General features: G+C 41.3%; 1 protein-coding gene across 7 annotated transcripts in view; it reads left to right on the top strand.

The window, feature by feature from the left end:
• Positions 1-13,311, top strand: part of Cfap97 (cilia and flagella associated protein 97) — a 30,507-nt gene extending 17,196 nt beyond the window's left edge. For 6 of the 7 annotated variants that reach the window (XM_041632282.1, XM_041632278.1, XM_041632280.1 and 3 more), the window contains 3 exons: positions 1,643-1,911; positions 9,128-9,278; positions 10,409-13,311. In XM_041632282.1, coding sequence (XP_041488216.1) covers positions 1,643-1,911; positions 9,128-9,278; positions 10,409-10,536 — 548 coding nt within the window. In that variant the 3' untranslated portion in view covers positions 10,537-13,311. The remainder of the gene's footprint in view (positions 1-1,642; positions 1,912-9,127; positions 9,279-10,408) is intronic. The other variant, XM_041632283.1, reaches the window with a different exon arrangement.
• The last annotated feature ends 5,287 nt before the right edge of the window (positions 13,312-18,598 follow it).

The raw sequence follows: 18,598 nt of genomic DNA, 5'->3' as shown, positions 1-18,598 counted from the left end.
CCGCCTTGCTATTGGCTGGTCAGCTCTTTATTTGGACCATCAGGTGTTTTAGACAGGCAAAGAGTCACAGTTCACGGGGATAGCAAATGCAGCGTAGACAAAATCACACACCTTAAAATAGTATTTCTCAACATAACTAAATTAATCTAGAAACCTTTTCAGATATAAACATAAGTATTGAAAGGTAATTTGATATGTATAGTGTATGCGAAACTTTCGGAACATGTATCTGTCACTCAAGTTTGTCATTGGTGTGGTTTTTCAGCTACCATTCACTAATTATCAACTATCAATTCCTTGGTTTTTCTTGAGGAAGCTACTGCTTTATCTGTTTTGTTTGTTTCTATAATCTTCAGTAGTCTTTGTAGTCTTTGGTATAAATATAAGAAATAAAATTACTGCTTTTTTCTCACTTGCCCAAGTGATTGGATTAAACTCATTGTAAAATGGAGGTTAAAAATACCTCTTCTGTTTACATCACTGTCTAGCAGAGTAAGATGCTAGACTAGACATGTAAAAAGAAATCATGTGTAGTCAAGTAGCAACATTACTTTAAAAAGATACTGTTTTAAGAGCTGTGGAGATAACAAGTAGGCATTGTCGGGCACTTCTGAACAAGACTGACAACTCGAGTTCAGTCCCTGGAATGTACATGGATGTGGAAGGAGAGAGCCACGTCCACAGGGGTGTCTCTGGCCTCCATGAGCACACTGGCATGCCCCCAGAGAACACGGATCATGCACACACAGAATAGTATGGGTTGTTTTTTTAACTCTTAAAAATATGAAACCAAAACAAAACTAAACTTGTTAATCTGATAAAATATATTACTACTTTAGAATATGGTGAAGTAGGAACGGTCACCAAACTCAGTGGTTTTAGAAGCATTTCACAAGTGGGTTGTAATAGTCATGCTTACTGAAACTTTTTATAACAATTTTTTAAGCATGTTGTTAAAAATTCTTTTCAGGCAGAGGACGTAGCTCAGTAGTACCGTGCTTGGCTAGAATGGACAAGACCCTGGGTTCAGTTCCCACCACCACCCAACAAAAATCATTTGGTAATCATAGTGTGCAATTTTTTTTCTTGGCTAGAAATATCTTTTATCTAATGTGTTCATTTCGGCTTATACTTAATACAAAATAAAATGTTTGGCATTCACAGCAGAAGTACTATAACAATATTAAAACTATGGCTTTCATGGTGTAATACTTTCAGATTAAGCTGTTAATTCTAGACTGGTCTGAATTTTTGCCATTGTTTCCCTCAGTCATTGCCAAGAACATCTGTTGTTACTGTAAAATTATGCCCTCACATTAACAAAAGAGTATCTAAATTATTGTATCAGAGCACACAATGCAGAGGCTCCTAAAGTCCCTAGCTGTTAAAGCTGGTGTGGCAAGAATAGCTTGTGTGAATCAGCTGCTTAAGAGCTGGCATCGCAGACACCGTCAGTACTCTGGTGTGCACCAGCTTATGCCCATAGTTAGAACATAGAACTCTAAGCTACACAAATAAGCCATTAGCTCATTTCATACCTTCTATTAATTTAGATTATTAGATTATACTTTTAAGAATTAAAGTATGTGCCATCATAGCTACTTTGCTTAGCCACTTTCACTTTTTTTGTTTACTTCTGCAGCTTTTCTGCAGTTAGATAAAAAGGGACCACAAAAACATCACTTTGAGCAGCCTTCTGTAATGCCCAGGAAAAACTACTCTTTCACAAGAGAAGAGGTGAGACAGATCGATCGGGAAAATCAGAGGCTTCTGAAAGAACTGTCAAGACAGGCTGAAAAACCAGGAAGCAAAAGTACAATTCCCGGAAGATCGATTGGCCATCCCCCTAAGTTATATCATAGTGCTCTCAACAGACAGAGGGAACAGCAAAGGATTGAAAGAGAAAATTTGGTAAGTAACACATCTTTTAGTCATCAGAACAATTGCATTTGTACTGACTTGTAAGTACAACGAACAGAAAATTAAGTATAGCCAACTTTTCAAGTTTATTTACATAAATGCAGGAATAGATAACATGTGCATAAACTGTGGTAATTTGCAAGTCTAGAAGTTAACCATGTCTGTCTCTTAGTGTGTACTAAGGAAAATACTGCAGGAGGTAAAAGTTGACAAGTCTCAACTTTTACAGAGTTTTACAACTCGGTCTACAGAGCAAGTTCCAGGACAGCCGGTGCTACACAGAGAACCCCTTTCTCAAAAAACAAAACAAAGAAAAAGAAAATAATAAAACTTTCCTAGTTTCCTGATTAGTTAAATCACTATACAGTTTTAGCACATGGTACCCTGGAATCAGATACACATACTCTTCTGTAATGTGTTTGCTCACTAGAGCTTTACCCCTTATCCTTCCGTGGCAGACAGAAAGCTCTTGATAGGCCATGTGACTCTAGCCGGGGAAAATGTGACAGACTTTGTCTCGTCTCTGTTTTTCCTGGCTTTTGGATACTTTTTTAAATGACCTTTCAGAGTCTTCCTCACCACTTTGAAAACAATGAGTGGTTCTCCCCTGTATCTGCTGGATTGTTAGCATTCATTCACCATTCGTATCAAAAGACAAGTGAGTTAATTTTTTTCAAGAGTACTTCCTGAGAAGTATATAAAGGAAATATTTAGACAAACATAAAGCAGAAGTACCACCTGTCACTACTTACATTAGGTCTCCAGAACTTTCTTAGCTTGCATACCTGAAACCTGGTAGACAGTGTAGTAGACTATAATTTTCACACACAAATGGTTTTGCCTTGATAGATGTAATTAAAAAAAAAAATACAACTTTCTCAAGAAAAGTTTTGGAGAAATTATTTTGAACTTCATGGAGTCTGGTTTGAATGGCCATCTTACGGTTTTATGAACCATAATTTAGATTTTAAAGAACTATTCTTATCATTTTGATTATTAAACAGTAGTAATGTCTTATTTCCTATAAAGCAGTAGAAAAATGTGAAATACTGCTGATTGTTATATAATTTATAACCTAGCCTGAAGATGATACATTCTTGTATGTCGGGCAATTAGAAAACTGTACAAAGCAATGTTAATGCTAACAAAATTCTTACAGATTTCAAGTAGTGTATGGGTACTGTTACGGGTGCTGTATGTTATTTCACTTTTATTCTGGCCCTAACATGCCTACCAAATAGTTTGACTAAGAAACAGTCAGTGCCTACACTACACTGTAAGCCCCCAGTCTCGTTGCAGGTAATTGTTAGCATGTAATTATGCATGGAGTACATAATGATTAAATTAGAATAAGTAGAATTTCGTTCTCTTTAAAGAAATTTCTTTGTAATCTAGGCCTCCAAACTCTCTTCCAGTTCTTTAAAAAAAACTTTTATAAATGATAGTCCTCCTACTGTCATATAGAACACTAAAACATACCCTCCTACTTTAGTTTATTTTAGTACCCAGTACTTCTTCCCCTTCCACTCTTTCAAGTCTTTTAGATGCTTATATCTTTTGTCACTCCGTTACAGTGTTATAACGTTCTTTTAAAGTCTCATGTGATTTGGAAAGTTGTATGTTTTCTCTCATGTCCCTAAGTTTCTGCACAAGTGGCCTATCAGAGTACAGAATGAGTTGTAGTTTTCTGAGGCTTTTTAAAACTTTATTGGAAAATTATTTTAAATTTTAATGTTCATCATTATTTTTATAGTGTTTTACCTCTGGTAGATAAGCACTGAAATTTTCTTAAGATTTAAAGAGTTCATCCAACTAGGTGAATAAATTCATGAAATCTGGAATTTTGTAAACATTACTATTTTCCCATACATGGTCTAATGAATCCCCAGCAGTCCTAGCTTCAGGTTCTTTGTACATGCTAAATTTAGAAGTTAAGAACAATTGAAGCCAGGCAGTGGTGGCGCAAGCTTTTAATTCCAGCACTAGGCAGAGGCAGGCGAATCTCTGTGAGTTTGAGGCCAGCCTGGTCTACAGAGCAAGTTCCAGGACAGGCTCCAAAACTACAGAGAAACCCTGTCTGGAAAACAAAACAAAACAAAAAACACTTGACTCTGCTGCAAAGGACTCAGGCTGAGCTATATTCCCCAACCAACATTGTTTCTGTGCTAGAAAAAAAGGAAGAAAAAAATACACACATATATATGTACACACACAATATTAGCAGATTAACTGAAAATGTCAAGATTATTAGAAATTTATCTTTTCCAGTAAAATGCTTTGAAAACATAATGCCTACGAATTTTGTTGTGCAAGAACATCATTTTAGGAGAATTTGGCAGCTATTGTACAGCTCCTCTGTCTTCAAAGAAAGATGCTGTGTTATTTTAGAAAGTGTATAGAAACTACATTCAGATGGAACAGAGCCATAGCCCAACTGAGTGCAACAAGAAAAACTGTAGCTGGTAAGGACTACACTAGGGAGTGGCTGCTTTTCTGGCTTCTGAAGGGAACAGAGGACCCATCCCACGGCTGACAGCAGTGAAGTTGTGGTTATATCTACTTCATGTGTCAGTCACACGCTTGGATTTCTAACAGTACTTTGTTCCTCTCTTCTCTGAACAATGCTTCCCATGAATATTTTGGCTTAGTTTATTATTGTTATGCCCAGATCACAGAGTCCTCCCAAAACCAACCAAGAGACCCAGTCCTGTATGTAAAATTCTTATACAAGTTTACAAACTCGGACTCTGTATGTGTCCATTGTATTGGAGTGGTCAGAGAGCCCTAGCTCAGTTGGGGTTGGGTTTTTGTAGTAGCAAAGTTGGGAGTGAGGGATTTCTAAGGTTCAGGACCCCTGATTGGCTGACATTTGTCTAGGAGTGTCCTAGTATAAAAAGCAGTGGTTGTGTGCTGGCAGGTGATCCCATCTACAGTGGTTGGAACATTAACAATTTCCTTTGGATGGCCTGTTCCTGGGTGGTGCCTAGGTGGTCTCAGTTTGTGGTCTTAATTGGAACCAGGTGTTGCCTTAGGGTAAACTACTGAGACTCAGGCCTCTGTTGAGCTTGTCATGGCTGGGTCCTACAAATACCGTTTCTGCCTTCTTCAGAATGGCTCAGAAATGTTGACAATGCTGGTTGGTGATGGAACCTCGGAATCAGAGGGCGGAAGGGGAACTGCTGCGAGCAAAGCACTAGGCTGAGGAAGTGTCTGGAAAGGGGTTACAGTGACGCTGTAAATGCTACACATTGAGTGGTGTGCTTAAGCTGGGGAGAAAATGATTGGGAAGAAAACTTGTCCTCACTCGTGAGACTGATTTTATAAATGTCTTAGTGCTTTGGACAGACTCTTAAGATAAAAATCAGTTTGCACCAGAAAGAATCGTATGTTTTAAGGAGTGAGTTGGAGACCAGCTTCCACAAAAATACCACTTACCAGGGCAGGGACATGGGGAGTAGAAAACAGTAACGAGAACGAAGACGCAAGTAAAAATAAAACAGAAACATAGGATAGTAGCAGGAGGGAATTCCAGTGAAAACTGAAATCCCCTGTGTTTAATTTTCCATACACTTTCATGCCCCAATATGATAGGGAAGAAGACAAAAGACTGCTGTACTGTGACACAAAGGACAGCTAGAACAGGTATTCGCCTCAACACTTAGAGACCTCAGGTCATTAGCATTCTGTTCTTTAGACTCTGAAGGCAGCCACTCCCAAGGTCAAACCTCCTTATGCTTGAATATCCTGTCCATTGGTCAGGGTGGAGTGGATCCAACTGTCTGGGCCACGTGTCAAAAGGACTAAGTAACCACACCCTAGGACTGGAAGCCTAGCCCTGTTGTTAACAGTTTCGAGCAGCCTCAGCTTCTCTGCCCTTCAGACAAGGTGGAAATGGGCTCACTTTTTTTGGACCTCCACACAGTTCCTAGGCATTGGTCTCATTCCATGTTCCTTTCTCAAAGACCTCTGAAAATCAAAAGCTTTTGAATTTTGAGTTAAGAAAGAATGAGTAGGGCTGGAGAGATGGTTTGTTAAGAGCACTTCCTGCACTTGCAGAGGGCCCAGGTTCCATTCCCAGCTGCCACATGGTGGCTCACAACTGCCTATAACTTCAATTCCAGGTGATCAGATGCCATCTTCAGGCCTCTTTAGGCAACAGTAAATACATGTCATATACATACATTGCAGGCATGATGGAGGAAGGTCATTGGCTAATAACGGAACTGCCTTGGCCCATTTTATTGGTTAGAAGATAGGTGGGAGGAGTAAACAGAACAGAACGCTGGGAGGAAGAGGAAGTGAGCTCAGACTCGACAGCTCTCCTCTCGGGAGCAGACTCCTCAGAGAGACGCCATGCTCCTGGCTCCTGGGCAGATGCACACTATGAAGCTCCAACCCAGGATGGACATAGGCTAGAATCTTCCCAGTAAGCGCACCTAGGGGCGCAACACAGATGATTAGAAATGGGCTAAATTAATATGTGAGAATTAGCCTAGAAGAGGCTAGATAGAAATGGGCCAAGCAGTGATTAAATGAATACAGTTTGTGTGTTGTTATTTCGGAGCATAAGCTAGCCAGGCTGCCGGGGTGCTGGGGATGCAGCTCCGCCGCCCCAATTACTACACAGGCACACTTACATACTGTAGTAAAAGGAACAGCAGGCTGTGTCCCACTGCCTGAGAGGAGCACAGGCCCTTTGTTCTGTCCCACCAGGCTAGCTTACACCCAAAATAATTAAACGGAAACTGTATTCATTTCAACACTGCCTGGCCCATTAACTCTAGCCTCTTATTGGCTAACTCTCACATCTTGATTAACCCATTTCCATTAAATCTGTGTAGCACCATGAGGCTGTGGCTTACCGGGAAAGATCCTAACCTATGTCCATCTTGGGCCGGAGATTCATGGCGTCTGCCTCATTGCCTTCTACCTAACATCCTGTTCTGTTTTCTCTGCCTAATTTTCTGCCCTATCAAAAAGCCAAGACAGTTTCTTTATTTAACCAATGAAATCAACACAAAACAGAAGACCCTCTTACGTCAACATACATGTAAAATAAATACTTAAAAAAAATAAAACTAGGAATATTTACATAGACTTGATCATAGTAAAGAATATGCCTTCTTATTGGCAACTATGCTGCTTTGGCCTATGGATTTGTATATCCTCTAAAAGGCTTTGTATTCTTTAGTAACTGGTTTTCTAACTTCTTAACACTTCTTTTCTATAGTAACCTTTACTCAGAGTCCTAAGTATGTAAAGGAAAAAGTACAGAAAACTAGGCAGTCGAAATTGAAAGTGTGGATGGGGCTTGAGGTCAGTGCTCACACAGCCTTTCTTGTGTTCTATGTGAGACATGGCTGCCGTCAACACTTCTGCTCTCTAGTGTATATAGGTAGAACTTGTCATAACTGATAATTGGTGGTGATTTCAAGGGTTTACCTTTGGACTCTTAGCATAATAACTCCTATGCCTGACATTAATACAAGGAAATCAAGTTTCCTGTATTTGCTCTTGTAGTCCCTTTCCAAAGACTGACAGGTCTGTGACGGCTGTGTGTGGGCTCCTGTGACAATGTCTGAGGTTAACAATTAGGAGAGGAAAGGATTACTGACTCACACTATAGCTTTTGGACTTAGGACAGGTAGACACATGATGGTAGAAGGGCATGGTGGAGGGAGGCTGCTTGTTTCATGACAGCCAGAAAAGAAGGCTAGGGGCAAGATAGAGCTTTCGTAGAGGGTGCTCACAGCAGCCTGCTCAGTCCTATAGGCCCAGGCTCCCATTGCTTTCTAGTAGTCCTCTCGATTGTAGTTCATCCGGGGATGAGGTCAGATGAGATGGATGAAACCAGTGCCCAGCCACTTCTCAAGAGTCCCACCAGCTAGGGACCAGGCCTCTTAGGGAAACACCTCACATTCAAACTGTAGGTGTTGTTTCATCATAGCGGGGGATCAGTGTATGTTAGGAAAAATCTCTTGGTTTTTCTGAAAATGGATTACTAATATTTAATTATTTTTTGAGATTATAATCATATCATTTACCCCTTCCCATTCTACCCTTTAAGTCCATCCATATAAAGAGAATGAGTCCTCCTCACTCAAATTTATGGCCTCTTATTTCATTACTGTGTATACATACACATACATACACACATGCACATTTCTAAATACAACCTGTATTAGCTCAGTCTGTATAATGCTACTTGTATGGATGTTCTTGGGCTGACCATTTGGTATTGGATAACCAGTTGGTGTGTTTTTCCCCTGAAGAAGACTATTTCACCCAGTCTCGGCATTCCTTAGTTGCCTGCAGTTTCTGTGTAAGGGTGAGACCTCAAGGACTTTTTTTGTCCACTCTGGTATATTTATTGTTCTTGTTGAGCTCATATTAGGGAGGCTTTATCTACGTGTGTAGTGGACATTGCTGGGAGACAGTCTCACTGCAAATGCCCTGATCTTCTGGCTCTTACAGTCTTGCCAACCCCTCTTCAGCAGTGTTCCCTGAGCTTTGTTTTGTAGATGTATCTATTAGGGCTGGGCTCCACAACTCTGCACTCTTTGTTTGTGGTTTTCTGTAAAGTCTTTTTTCTGTTGCCCTTGAAGAGGGGAGATTATACTTCTCTGTGGGTCTGTGGACAAATATTTGGGGTGGCCATATATTCTTCACCCCAGGTCAGAACATTTCTAGTATGTGTGGAGTGACTAAACACTGTTTTTCCTTAGCGAATTTCAAGTTATAGACTATCTGACCTCTTAGAAATTATTGGTATTTATGTAGTATTTGTAATAGTAAAAATAAAACAGCACTGTTCCCCAAGTGGTGACACTGGGACACTGCAGTTGGTTTAGGGCTGGGGGGCGGGGGGAGACCACGGCTGACCTTTGGCAGGGCAACCTGTCCCACAAAGACCAACGGCAGGTGAAAAACAGAGACAGATAGGCACGTCATGCAGAAAGAGCTTGGATATTTATTTAGTGGGTTATGGAAGAAAAAGGAAGGGGGAGAGGGGGAGGGAGGGGGGAGAGGAAGGGAGGGAGGACCCATGGCAGCAGCCACCTCTTCCAAAGAGAGAAGGGAAGGGAGCTCAGACTGGAAGTGGAAAGAAGATCCCCTTGCCTCAGCTGACCAGGTTGGGGGGGCAGGGTGTGTCTTTTAAAGGGACAGGACAGATAATTACAGTATTAACTTTCATATTTTTATGAAGGCTTTATTGAAACGGCTTGAAGCTGTGAAACCAACAGTTGGCATGAAGCGCTCTGAACAGCTGATGGACTATCATCGAAATATGGGTTATCTCAACCCTTCACCATCCATTAGACGAGTGAGATCCACTCTTGGCCATTATAGCCCACTGAGTAAGATTATCAAAGATAGTTTCTATTTATTTTTTGAGTCTTTTAGTTTTTCTAAAATAAAAAGTGTGATTTGTGTTCTTATGATAGAGATTTAAAATGCATTTTAGTTTTCACAGGCATGTTCTTATAGTTCATTCAATTTCAGGCTTCATGTACAGAATGTAATGGTAGCATAAGAAGAAAGCCAAAAGATAAAATGAGTGAAAATAGCAGTGTTTTCTCAGACACTGGAAAAGTCTTTTAATTCAGTTTGTGGTTTTTTTTTTTTTTTTTTTTTTTTTTTTTGGTTTTTTGAGACAGGGTTTCTCTGTGGCTTTGGAGCCTGTCCTGGAACTAGCTCTTTTAGACCAGGCTGGTCTCGAACTCACAGAGATCCGCCTGCCTCTGCCTCCCGAGTGCTGGGATGAAAGGCATGCGCCACCACCGCCCGGCTCAGTTTGTGATTTTAAAGAATAAATTGATAGGCTAATTGAATGTGGTTGAAACATTCTCTCAGTTACTAATACCTTGTAACCCTTACATATATCTTTCATGTCCTTACTAGATCGCTAAAACAAAATCAACAAACTACAGCTGCAATTCTTTTCAGTGCTTGATAGGTGATCAGTTACAGGCTGAGCCAGCTGTGTACCCTAGAGCTGTACAGAAAGTCAGACCGTTCCTTTACCAAAGTAGATGCTGTTGCATCATGTATATATTCTAAACTGTATTTCTCTTAAAATTTTAAGCTATTTTTAAAGAAAATTGGACCCCAGTAGTGCTGAGAGTTCCCAGTGCTTATATGACTAGTCATTGACTGATCATCTCATTCATTTTAAAACATGGTTTATTATAGTTAACTTAAGATACGGCCTTATTCTAGGAACTGATAGTTAGTATTGTGCCTTGAACATAAAAACCGTCAGTAAACATATCAATGATTATGCAAAGTGTTTGCTTTCACTTGGATCACTTTAGTAGCTTTTAAGCTCCACTGCGAATTCTAGAGTACAGTTCTAATGAAAGTCATTCATTAGAGAATTAGACACATCTGGAGGAAGAAGGACACCAGTCTGGACCTAAAATTAGGTTTATCAGCTGATGTACTTGCCTCAGATAACTGAGACTGTTTTATCTTTGTGTATGTTCAGGAGGAGCTTCCAGGACATCCAGTGCGACCAGTGGCTTCAGTTGTAAGACCGATCGATCAATGTTGGAGGCAACCAGTGGCTTTTTGCTAAGACCGAAACCCCCGAATGTTCGTACTGCTTGGTTGTAAAACCTTTTTTTACATTGTTCATCTTATTTTAACAATGTATTTTTATGTATTACTGTAACTCTTTGTAAACATCTGTAATACTTTTTTCAACAATTTATACAATAATGAGTATAATTTATTGTTATTCAGCACAAAATTGTTACCAAAACACACTTTGATGTAAAAATCAGTGTTTCGTATGGTGGCGTGTGTATAGGAACTCTGTGTGTTTAACAGAGAGCGGTGTTGTGCATGGCTCTTTGCGTGGAAATTCACTAGTGATGCTGACAAACGCTGATGATCCCTGTGGAGCCAGGACACTCACTCTGCTTACTCTGTTGTTCTCAGTTATTGTAAGCATGACTGTATGCGTCTCATGCCTCTGTGTCTTCAGAGTGCCTGCCACCTGAGCCATCACTTGGTTATGTGATTGTTACACTCCTTATGAAAAACGTCTTGAAATTTGTTTTCATGGACGAGCTGATTTCTATTTGATGAGGAGGGTGAGCAGCTTGTACTGGTGCAGTTCTTGATTCAACAAAGGTTCCTCTGTTAAAGTTTGTTGGCCACTCCACACCATTTCACACTGGATAACTGTTTTTATGCAGTCAGGTAAAGTACTCACGGATTCTGAGGAAAGAGGTGGCTTTAACAGCCTACTGTAATCCTGTGGCTGGTTTGTAGCCAGATCATTTGCATCATAAACAAAAGCAAATATTTGTTGGGTCAGTGAGCAATATTCCCAGCTTGAAGAACCAAGAAGCAGCCCCAGGGTATGTTAGCGAGTGTCTGAAATGATACTGTTAGTGTGTACTTGCTGTATTAATAGAAGGTTAGAGCCCGGAAGAAACGCTTTAGAAAGACCAGTTATAAACAAGAAAAACTAATCACACATTTCTTACAGCTACTGCCTTAAACATTTGTGAATTTTCTTGGTTTATTTTGGCTAAATCCGAGAAGCACCATTTTTACTAGTCTGATATCTGAAGGCCTATTTATCCTGCTGGGCTCGTGACACATGACACATAGATGCAATAAATATAGTTGACTATGAAGACTGAAATATGTTTGTGTCAGCCTGTAGACTGTTACTTTATGAACAAATTGATATTTCATAGTCATAACTTTTTCATTGCTGGTCTTGTTAGTGTACCTTTAGGACGTATAAATAAATTTCATAGTCAGTGACACGTTTTTCTTGAAATAGGAATTATCTCCAGCCACAGTGAGCTCTGTCAAGTTTCAGTGCTCCTGCAGTGTGGCATCTCTGCCACACCTGCATCTCCCTAGTTAGCACCAAGGCCGCCTGCACTTTACCAATGCCAGGTCATACGATGTTGGTCTTAGTTTAATAGGTTGTGTTTTAGATAGAGCAGCAAAGGTTGGGAATGATGAGGCTCAAAAGATTGCTGAGCACATACACCACACACACATATGGTAAATGTGCATACACCACACACACACATACACAAACACACACATATGGTAGATGTGCAACACCACACACATACACAAATACACATACATATGGTAAATATGCATACGTCACACAATACACAAACACACCCATACATACGGTAGAAGTGCATACACCACGCACATACACAAACACAGCACGCACACACCACACACACAGTGGATGGAACACAGCATGACTGAAGGTTTCTCTGCTGCTTCCTGGGGACTGTAACATTATTTGAGATCTGTCTCTTTGTTCTAGTAAACAAGATTTTATAGCTGCTTTATATAACCTTCAGCTATATAAACAAAGGTTTTATTTTTGTCTGAATTTTTTAACTTTTAAAGTTTGTGTGACAACAAAATGCAGCATTTTGGCATTTGCCCAATAGTGAGTCAGTCACTTTTTACAATGTAAGTTTGAGGGGAAAAGTGTGTATATATAAAACATTTTATGTTCCCAGTGGCATAGCCTGTGAGTACATTTTATTTGATCTCTCCAAGTTCCATAGATAAAGCTGTACTTTGATTTTAAATGCTAATTTATGCCTTAGTTTTTACTATTTGAAATAAGTTTGTCTAAGTATTACTGATAACAGGGATTCAAGAAAAGGGCAACCATCTTTTAAAAACAACTCACAGTGTTGTAAATGCTACGTGATGGTGATAGGTGGATGGGTAGGGACTCCAGACAGAATTCTCTGATGTGAGCTAAGGTGAGGAGGCATTTGTAGCGGAGGTGTCGTGAGTGCAGGAGTGTCTCCAACTTCCCCAGCACAGTAAACACTGTGGAGCGCTGTGGGCAGGGGCCGGCTTATTCTTACTGAAGCTCCGCACCTGCAGCTGCAAAGCGTGCTGGTCCGTGGCCAGAGCTCACTGAGAACTGTTCTCATCTCCGTCAGATGTTATTACCTCCTTTTCTAGTAAGATTTGGTCAAAGATTTCAAACTATTAAAATTATTTCTTAAGGAGTAGCTACTACCTCTTTCTCCCCCAGTTCTTTCGGTCTCCATTAAGAACTGCTCTTGACAGTTATCCCACTAAACTTTGTGGTCTGCCTGTAAAATAAAGCCATGCAGCCGTGTCCCACCCAAGCCTCAAAACGGATTGCACAGCTTCGAAAGGCGACTGTCTAGGTCTGCTTCTCACCTCCAGATGGATGCAGCAGCTCTAGAGTATTAAGGCTGATGTAGAGCTGAAGATGAAACTTTATCTTAGTTAGCAATCAAACACTGTGTCATCTTAATGTAAGTGACTGTATACCGTCATAGAATGTGCTCACTGCTAATGGCTGAATTGCTTATGTTCATGAATAAAGATTAGCAAACTTTTAAACCATCTTTCTTTAAAGTGTTCTAGTTTGTCATTTTGGGGCATGAAGAAACTAGCTTGTCCTAGTGAAGAAAGAAATTAAAGATTAAAGAGAACCAGGTCTTGATTGTTCATATTCTTCAGAATTAGAATAAAAATTTTTGTGTACCTTACAGAACTACTAGTTAGAATGAAGTTGCCAGTTGGATGGTATTTTTAGTTAGTGTTTTTGAAAATGTGGTATTTTGGAGGAATATTTCTTCAAAATTATGCTCCTGGTCAGCATTTTCTCAGACCACATGATTTGGTTCATTCTGTAAAATTGCTATGATGTTTCAGTATAATGGACATTCTTTTAGAGCTTGAATGATGTTGCTATTGTTGAGTTGCTTTATTTTTATTTATTTATTTATTTTTTTTGTTTTTGTTTTCAAGACAAGGTTTCTCAGTGTATATAGCCTTGACTGTCCTGGAACCCGCTCTGTAGACCAGCCTGGCTTCGAACTCAGAGATCCACCTGCCTCTGCCTCCCGAGTACTGGGATTAAAGGTGTGCACCACCACCACCCGGCTTTTTTACTTTGTTTTTAAAGCAGGTTTACAGATGTCCTTGAGCTCAGGGTGGTTGAGTACCTTCCCAGCACATAAGCCCAGCAGGCGGGAAGCTCAGAAGTTCCAAGTCATCCTCCACTACAAGCGGGTTCCAGGCCAGTCTGTGCTGTGTGATGATGGATCATGTCTCAAACCAACCGGAGACACAGGAAGAAATCGCTAGTGGCTCCCACAGGTGCATAAACTCTTCTCTGCTCAGATGAAGGATACAGAGCACAAATGGGCTTGTATTATGGCAGGTAATTTTTATTTCTAAAGATAGAAATGGTTTTTACGTTGTCCCCTAGAGGCAGAAGGTAAATCCCTATTGCTGGAAACACCTGCACATCAGATCATTTGTGACCACACACTGTGCACGCCAGGCCCAGAGACCCCTGAGTTGGAACTGAGCTGAGAGCCTCCTCCCTGAGCACTAGCTTTCAGGGTACCAGAAGACACCATTCACGTTTCCAAAGGAAGTAAGCAACCAAGAGTCTTACTCTGACACTGATAGACCACAATGACCAGGATGGCACGATAACCCTAAGGGTGCAGTCATGTTGTGCCTGCCTTAGCAATAACCATCAGTTTCTTAGTGGACCCACTCAGCAAGAGGGAACCTAGCTGACACTCAGTGTAGTGACATCATGGTTTTCAGAGAGCCAACAAGCCATCACTTTACTAAGCCAGCGTAATTTCTAAAATAAATATTACATCCTAAACATTTGCCCCCCCCCCAAAAAAAAGAAAAAAGAAAAAATCAATGGCCATATGAAATAGAAAGTCTTTAGAAATTCTTCATTCCCACAGGTGTTTTTACTTTTGCATGGTGTTTTGCCCGCTGGCACATGTATAGAGGTCAGAGGACAACTTTCCTCTACCTGATGTGGGTTCTGGGAGCTGAACATTGTCACACATACCTGGCAAGTGACTTTATCCATCGAGCCAGCAAAGCTGGCTCCCGGAGCTGTCTTTCGGAACTACTTCCAGGATACAATGTATCTCTCAGCCTCTAGCCTTTTGTCAGGCTGGGTCGGAAGCTGCCACCTCCTGCTGCCGCTACATGCTACTAACTAGCATGTTCATCATGAGAGCTCCAGAAACACCTGGAAAGCAGTCGGAGAGGCTGACTTCCTGCTTGTTTGTATTCAGGGCCGAGCACAGGGAGTATAGAAAGATGGGCAAAGGTTGGCAGCCCTCGTCTCCGCTTGCCTCCCTCTCTACCTTTGCCAGTCCATCTTCAGGTATGCACTGGTTTTCCTTACCTGAGGTGGGGAAATGTTTGCTGATGCAGAGGAAGGGTGCTGCTGACTGGTTTGTTCCTCATGACTGGCTCAGTCTGGTTCCTGAAAGAACTCGGGACTATCAGCCCAGTGATGGCATCACCCACAATGGGCTGGGCCCTCCCCCATTAATCCCTAAGAACAAGAAATGCCCTACAGAAGTGGTTCTCAACCTGTGGGTCTTGACCCCCACAGGGGTTGCATATTTAATTACAGTTCATAACAGTAGCAAAATTATGGTTATGAAGTAGCAACAAAATAATGTTCTGGTTGGGGCCACCACATGAAGTCACAGCAATAAGAAGGTTGAGAACCACCTCTTACAAGATTGCCTACAGAGGGTCTTTTGGAGTCTTTTTCTCTGAAGAGCTTCTCTGAAGCTCCCTCCTCTCTGATGACTAGCTTGTGTTAAAATGACATAATGCTAGCAAGTACAGATGCCAAAGCCTTTCTCTCCTTTGCATTATTTTTGACCTGCTGTATGTGGCATCGCTTTTTATTTATCTATTTATAGCCGTGGCTGTCCTGGAACTCACTCTTGTAGGGCGGGCTGGTCTCAAAATCACAAAAATCTGCCTGTCTCTGCCTCCCGCGTGCTGGGATTAAAGGTGTGTGCCACCACCGCCTAGTATGGAACTTTACTTTGATGACACATTAATTACTTCAGTTCATTCTCTTGCTTTTGCATCTGATAACTTATGTTGGCATCTGTCTGTTGTGAAGATTGCTATTCATGTGTGTTTGCCTAGTATAGGTATGTGTACCACATGCATTCAGGGATACCTAGGGATCCCCTGCAAGCTATGTGTGCTTGAAACCGAATAGGGTCCTGGAAGAGTAGCAAGTGCTCTTAACCATTGAGTCATCTTTCCAGGGCCAGTATCTGTGTTTTGAATCTGTAATGGAGATTCTTGAGACTGTGGGCCATCTCTGTGGCTTTAATTTTTTTTTTTAATTTTGGGGCATGACAAGTACATATAATCAAGTCCAAGGACAAAGTCTAAGAGTCCCTTTTCTCCTACCATGTGAGTCCCAGGGATTACACTTAGGTCTTCAGGTTTGGCAGCAAGCATCTCCCTCTAGAATTAAGATCCCATACTTTGTCTCCCAAGAACTATGTCTACAGTTACAGCTTTGGCAGAGATTCTCAGAGGTGGGATTTTTAAGAGTCTGGCATGGAATTCTAGCTTTTCACTTTAGTGTGATCCCCTTTTCCAGACCTTCAGACTTTGAGAGTTTGTACAGTGACGTCACTTGCTTCCTTCTAGGAATTTTTATTGAGTGAAGTAGCTGTAGTAGGGCCAGCTCAGCAGGACTCTGGGGCAAAGAGCGCTGGATTTAACCTCAGCAGGCAGGAGAGAGCCCGAAAGCCAGCACTTGGGCCATGTGCATACTGCAGATGATGCGGCTAATGTGCAGTTTAACAGGCAGCCAGTTTCTCCACTCTGCTCCTTGCATGCAAGTGGGGGAGGGGGATGGAAACAATTTGGCTCTTGGTTGGGCTGTAATGACCTCCTCTTTGTTCACCCGCAGCCAGTTCCCAATTACGTTCGTGGCCTGTCAGTCTAAACCCTTAGGTTTAGGAAAGCCCTAGTTTTAGATATGCAATAAAGGTAGTTTTTCCTATTAGCTTGTGTTGCTTTTATCTGCCAGAAACATCATTGCGTCATTAATATTCTAGAATGCAAAGTAATGTACCTGGAAGGCCCCTAGCAGCACTGTTTGCTCCTTGTCCTTGGGAGACAGGATTGAGATCTTTTTAGATTTTTCCATCTATCTAAACTGAAATTAGAAGTAACTCTGGATATGGAACACACACACACACACACACACACACACACACACACACCTTGGTTGCTCTGGCAAAAGCAAGGCAGCCAGTGTTGCACCCAGAGGCCTGGGTAGCACAAGCCCAAGCTCTTCATCAGGAAACACAAAGCAGACATTTGCCTTCTTTCCAAACTTTGCGCCCAATCTGGACATTTCCTGCAGACAGGACACAAACTGGAAACTTACTAACTGCTCTTTTCCTGGTCCAGATGCACTCATTTCCCCACTTGAAATTTCAAACAATTTTATGTATGTGTGTTTAGCCAGCACGCCTGCTTGTGCAACACTTGTATATGCCTAGGACCTGGGGAAACCAGAGAGCATGCGCGATCCCTTGGAACTGGGGATTCGGACAGTTATCTCCATGTGGGTGCTGGGAACCAAACCCAGACTTTTAACCTTTTAACCTTGAGCCATATCTCTACTGTTGTCCCCCACCCTTGAAATGCTTGTCTCTTGCTCACAAATCCCTGAGAGTCAAGCCCTTCAAATAGGCCTTTCTCCTCATTCTTAAGCTGTACAGAAAGGAAGTACAAGCAGATACTTTGTATACAAAACCTAGTTACTTTCTTTCAAGGTCCGTGCCTATCATCGCCCTCTCCTGCTCCTCCCAGCCAATATTTACGGCGTCAACTTACATAACAAGACTAGTTCATCTTCTCCCCCACTTAGGCTTCAGGGCAGGTTCACTTTCAGAGCCTCCCAGGCATTAAATACGAGCTTGAAAACTGATACCAAAATCTGAATGGTGGATGTGCCCTACTCCCTGGAATTCAACCCCTCACCCTCAAGATGACAGTATTAGGAGACAGTCCTTTAGGAAGAAATCAGATCACAGTATGGTGCCTTTGTCACTGTGATCAATAACTTTCAAAGGGGGCTCCAGAGAGCTCTCTCACCCTCTTCCCACCAAGAAGATTCTGAAGTCAGGTGGCTCTCACCAGAGTTGATCCTCATGGACTCTGACGTTTCAGACCCAAGGTGAGAAGTAGGTTTGTTGTTTTATGAAGCAGACAGTGTGTGGCACTTTGCCATTCCAGCCCAAACTAAGACAACTGTTTTCTTCAGTGAAGACTGTCCACTTGTTGGAAATTTCTAGGTAAAAGGATTCTGTACAGGAACTAAAAAAACAGGACTTCCTCAGCATGCAAAATTCTTACCTCTCTGAAAAGCTTAGCAGAGGCTCACCGTTCCTAAGATAGTGCAAGTATACAGTGGGCCATGGAAGCTGTTCATGTTGCCACTTTCAGAGCCTTCAGCAACACTGTAGCAAGATAGTACGTGGCCTGCTTATGTTTGAAGAACAGCTATTTCAATAGGGCATGCATATAGGAGAGTCACTGCCAACTGCATCTTGCTAGAAAACATGCGTTAATGTTTTAATGTTAGCAGTTAATGAGTTCAGGGAGATAAAATGTATTGAGTAGTCTTTATTAATGATTAACATTTGGTTACTTTTGTTGTCATTATTAGTTCTTCAGTTAATTAATTGAACAAGTATGATAAGCTATCTTCTGTTTGCTGTGGGAATCTAAATGTAAAATAAATACAAAATACATTTGTGGTTTAATGAATACTCAATGAAGCATTTTTCCGAGGTATTCCTGATGG

This window comes from Microtus oregoni, unplaced genomic scaffold (genome assembly GCF_018167655.1).
Source record: "Microtus oregoni isolate MIOR12 unplaced genomic scaffold, Mior012 000041F_ref0000270, whole genome shotgun sequence".
NCBI classification, from domain to species: Eukaryota; Metazoa; Chordata; class Mammalia; order Rodentia; family Cricetidae; genus Microtus; species Microtus oregoni.
This window is presented reverse-complemented; position numbering and strand designations above follow the sequence as displayed.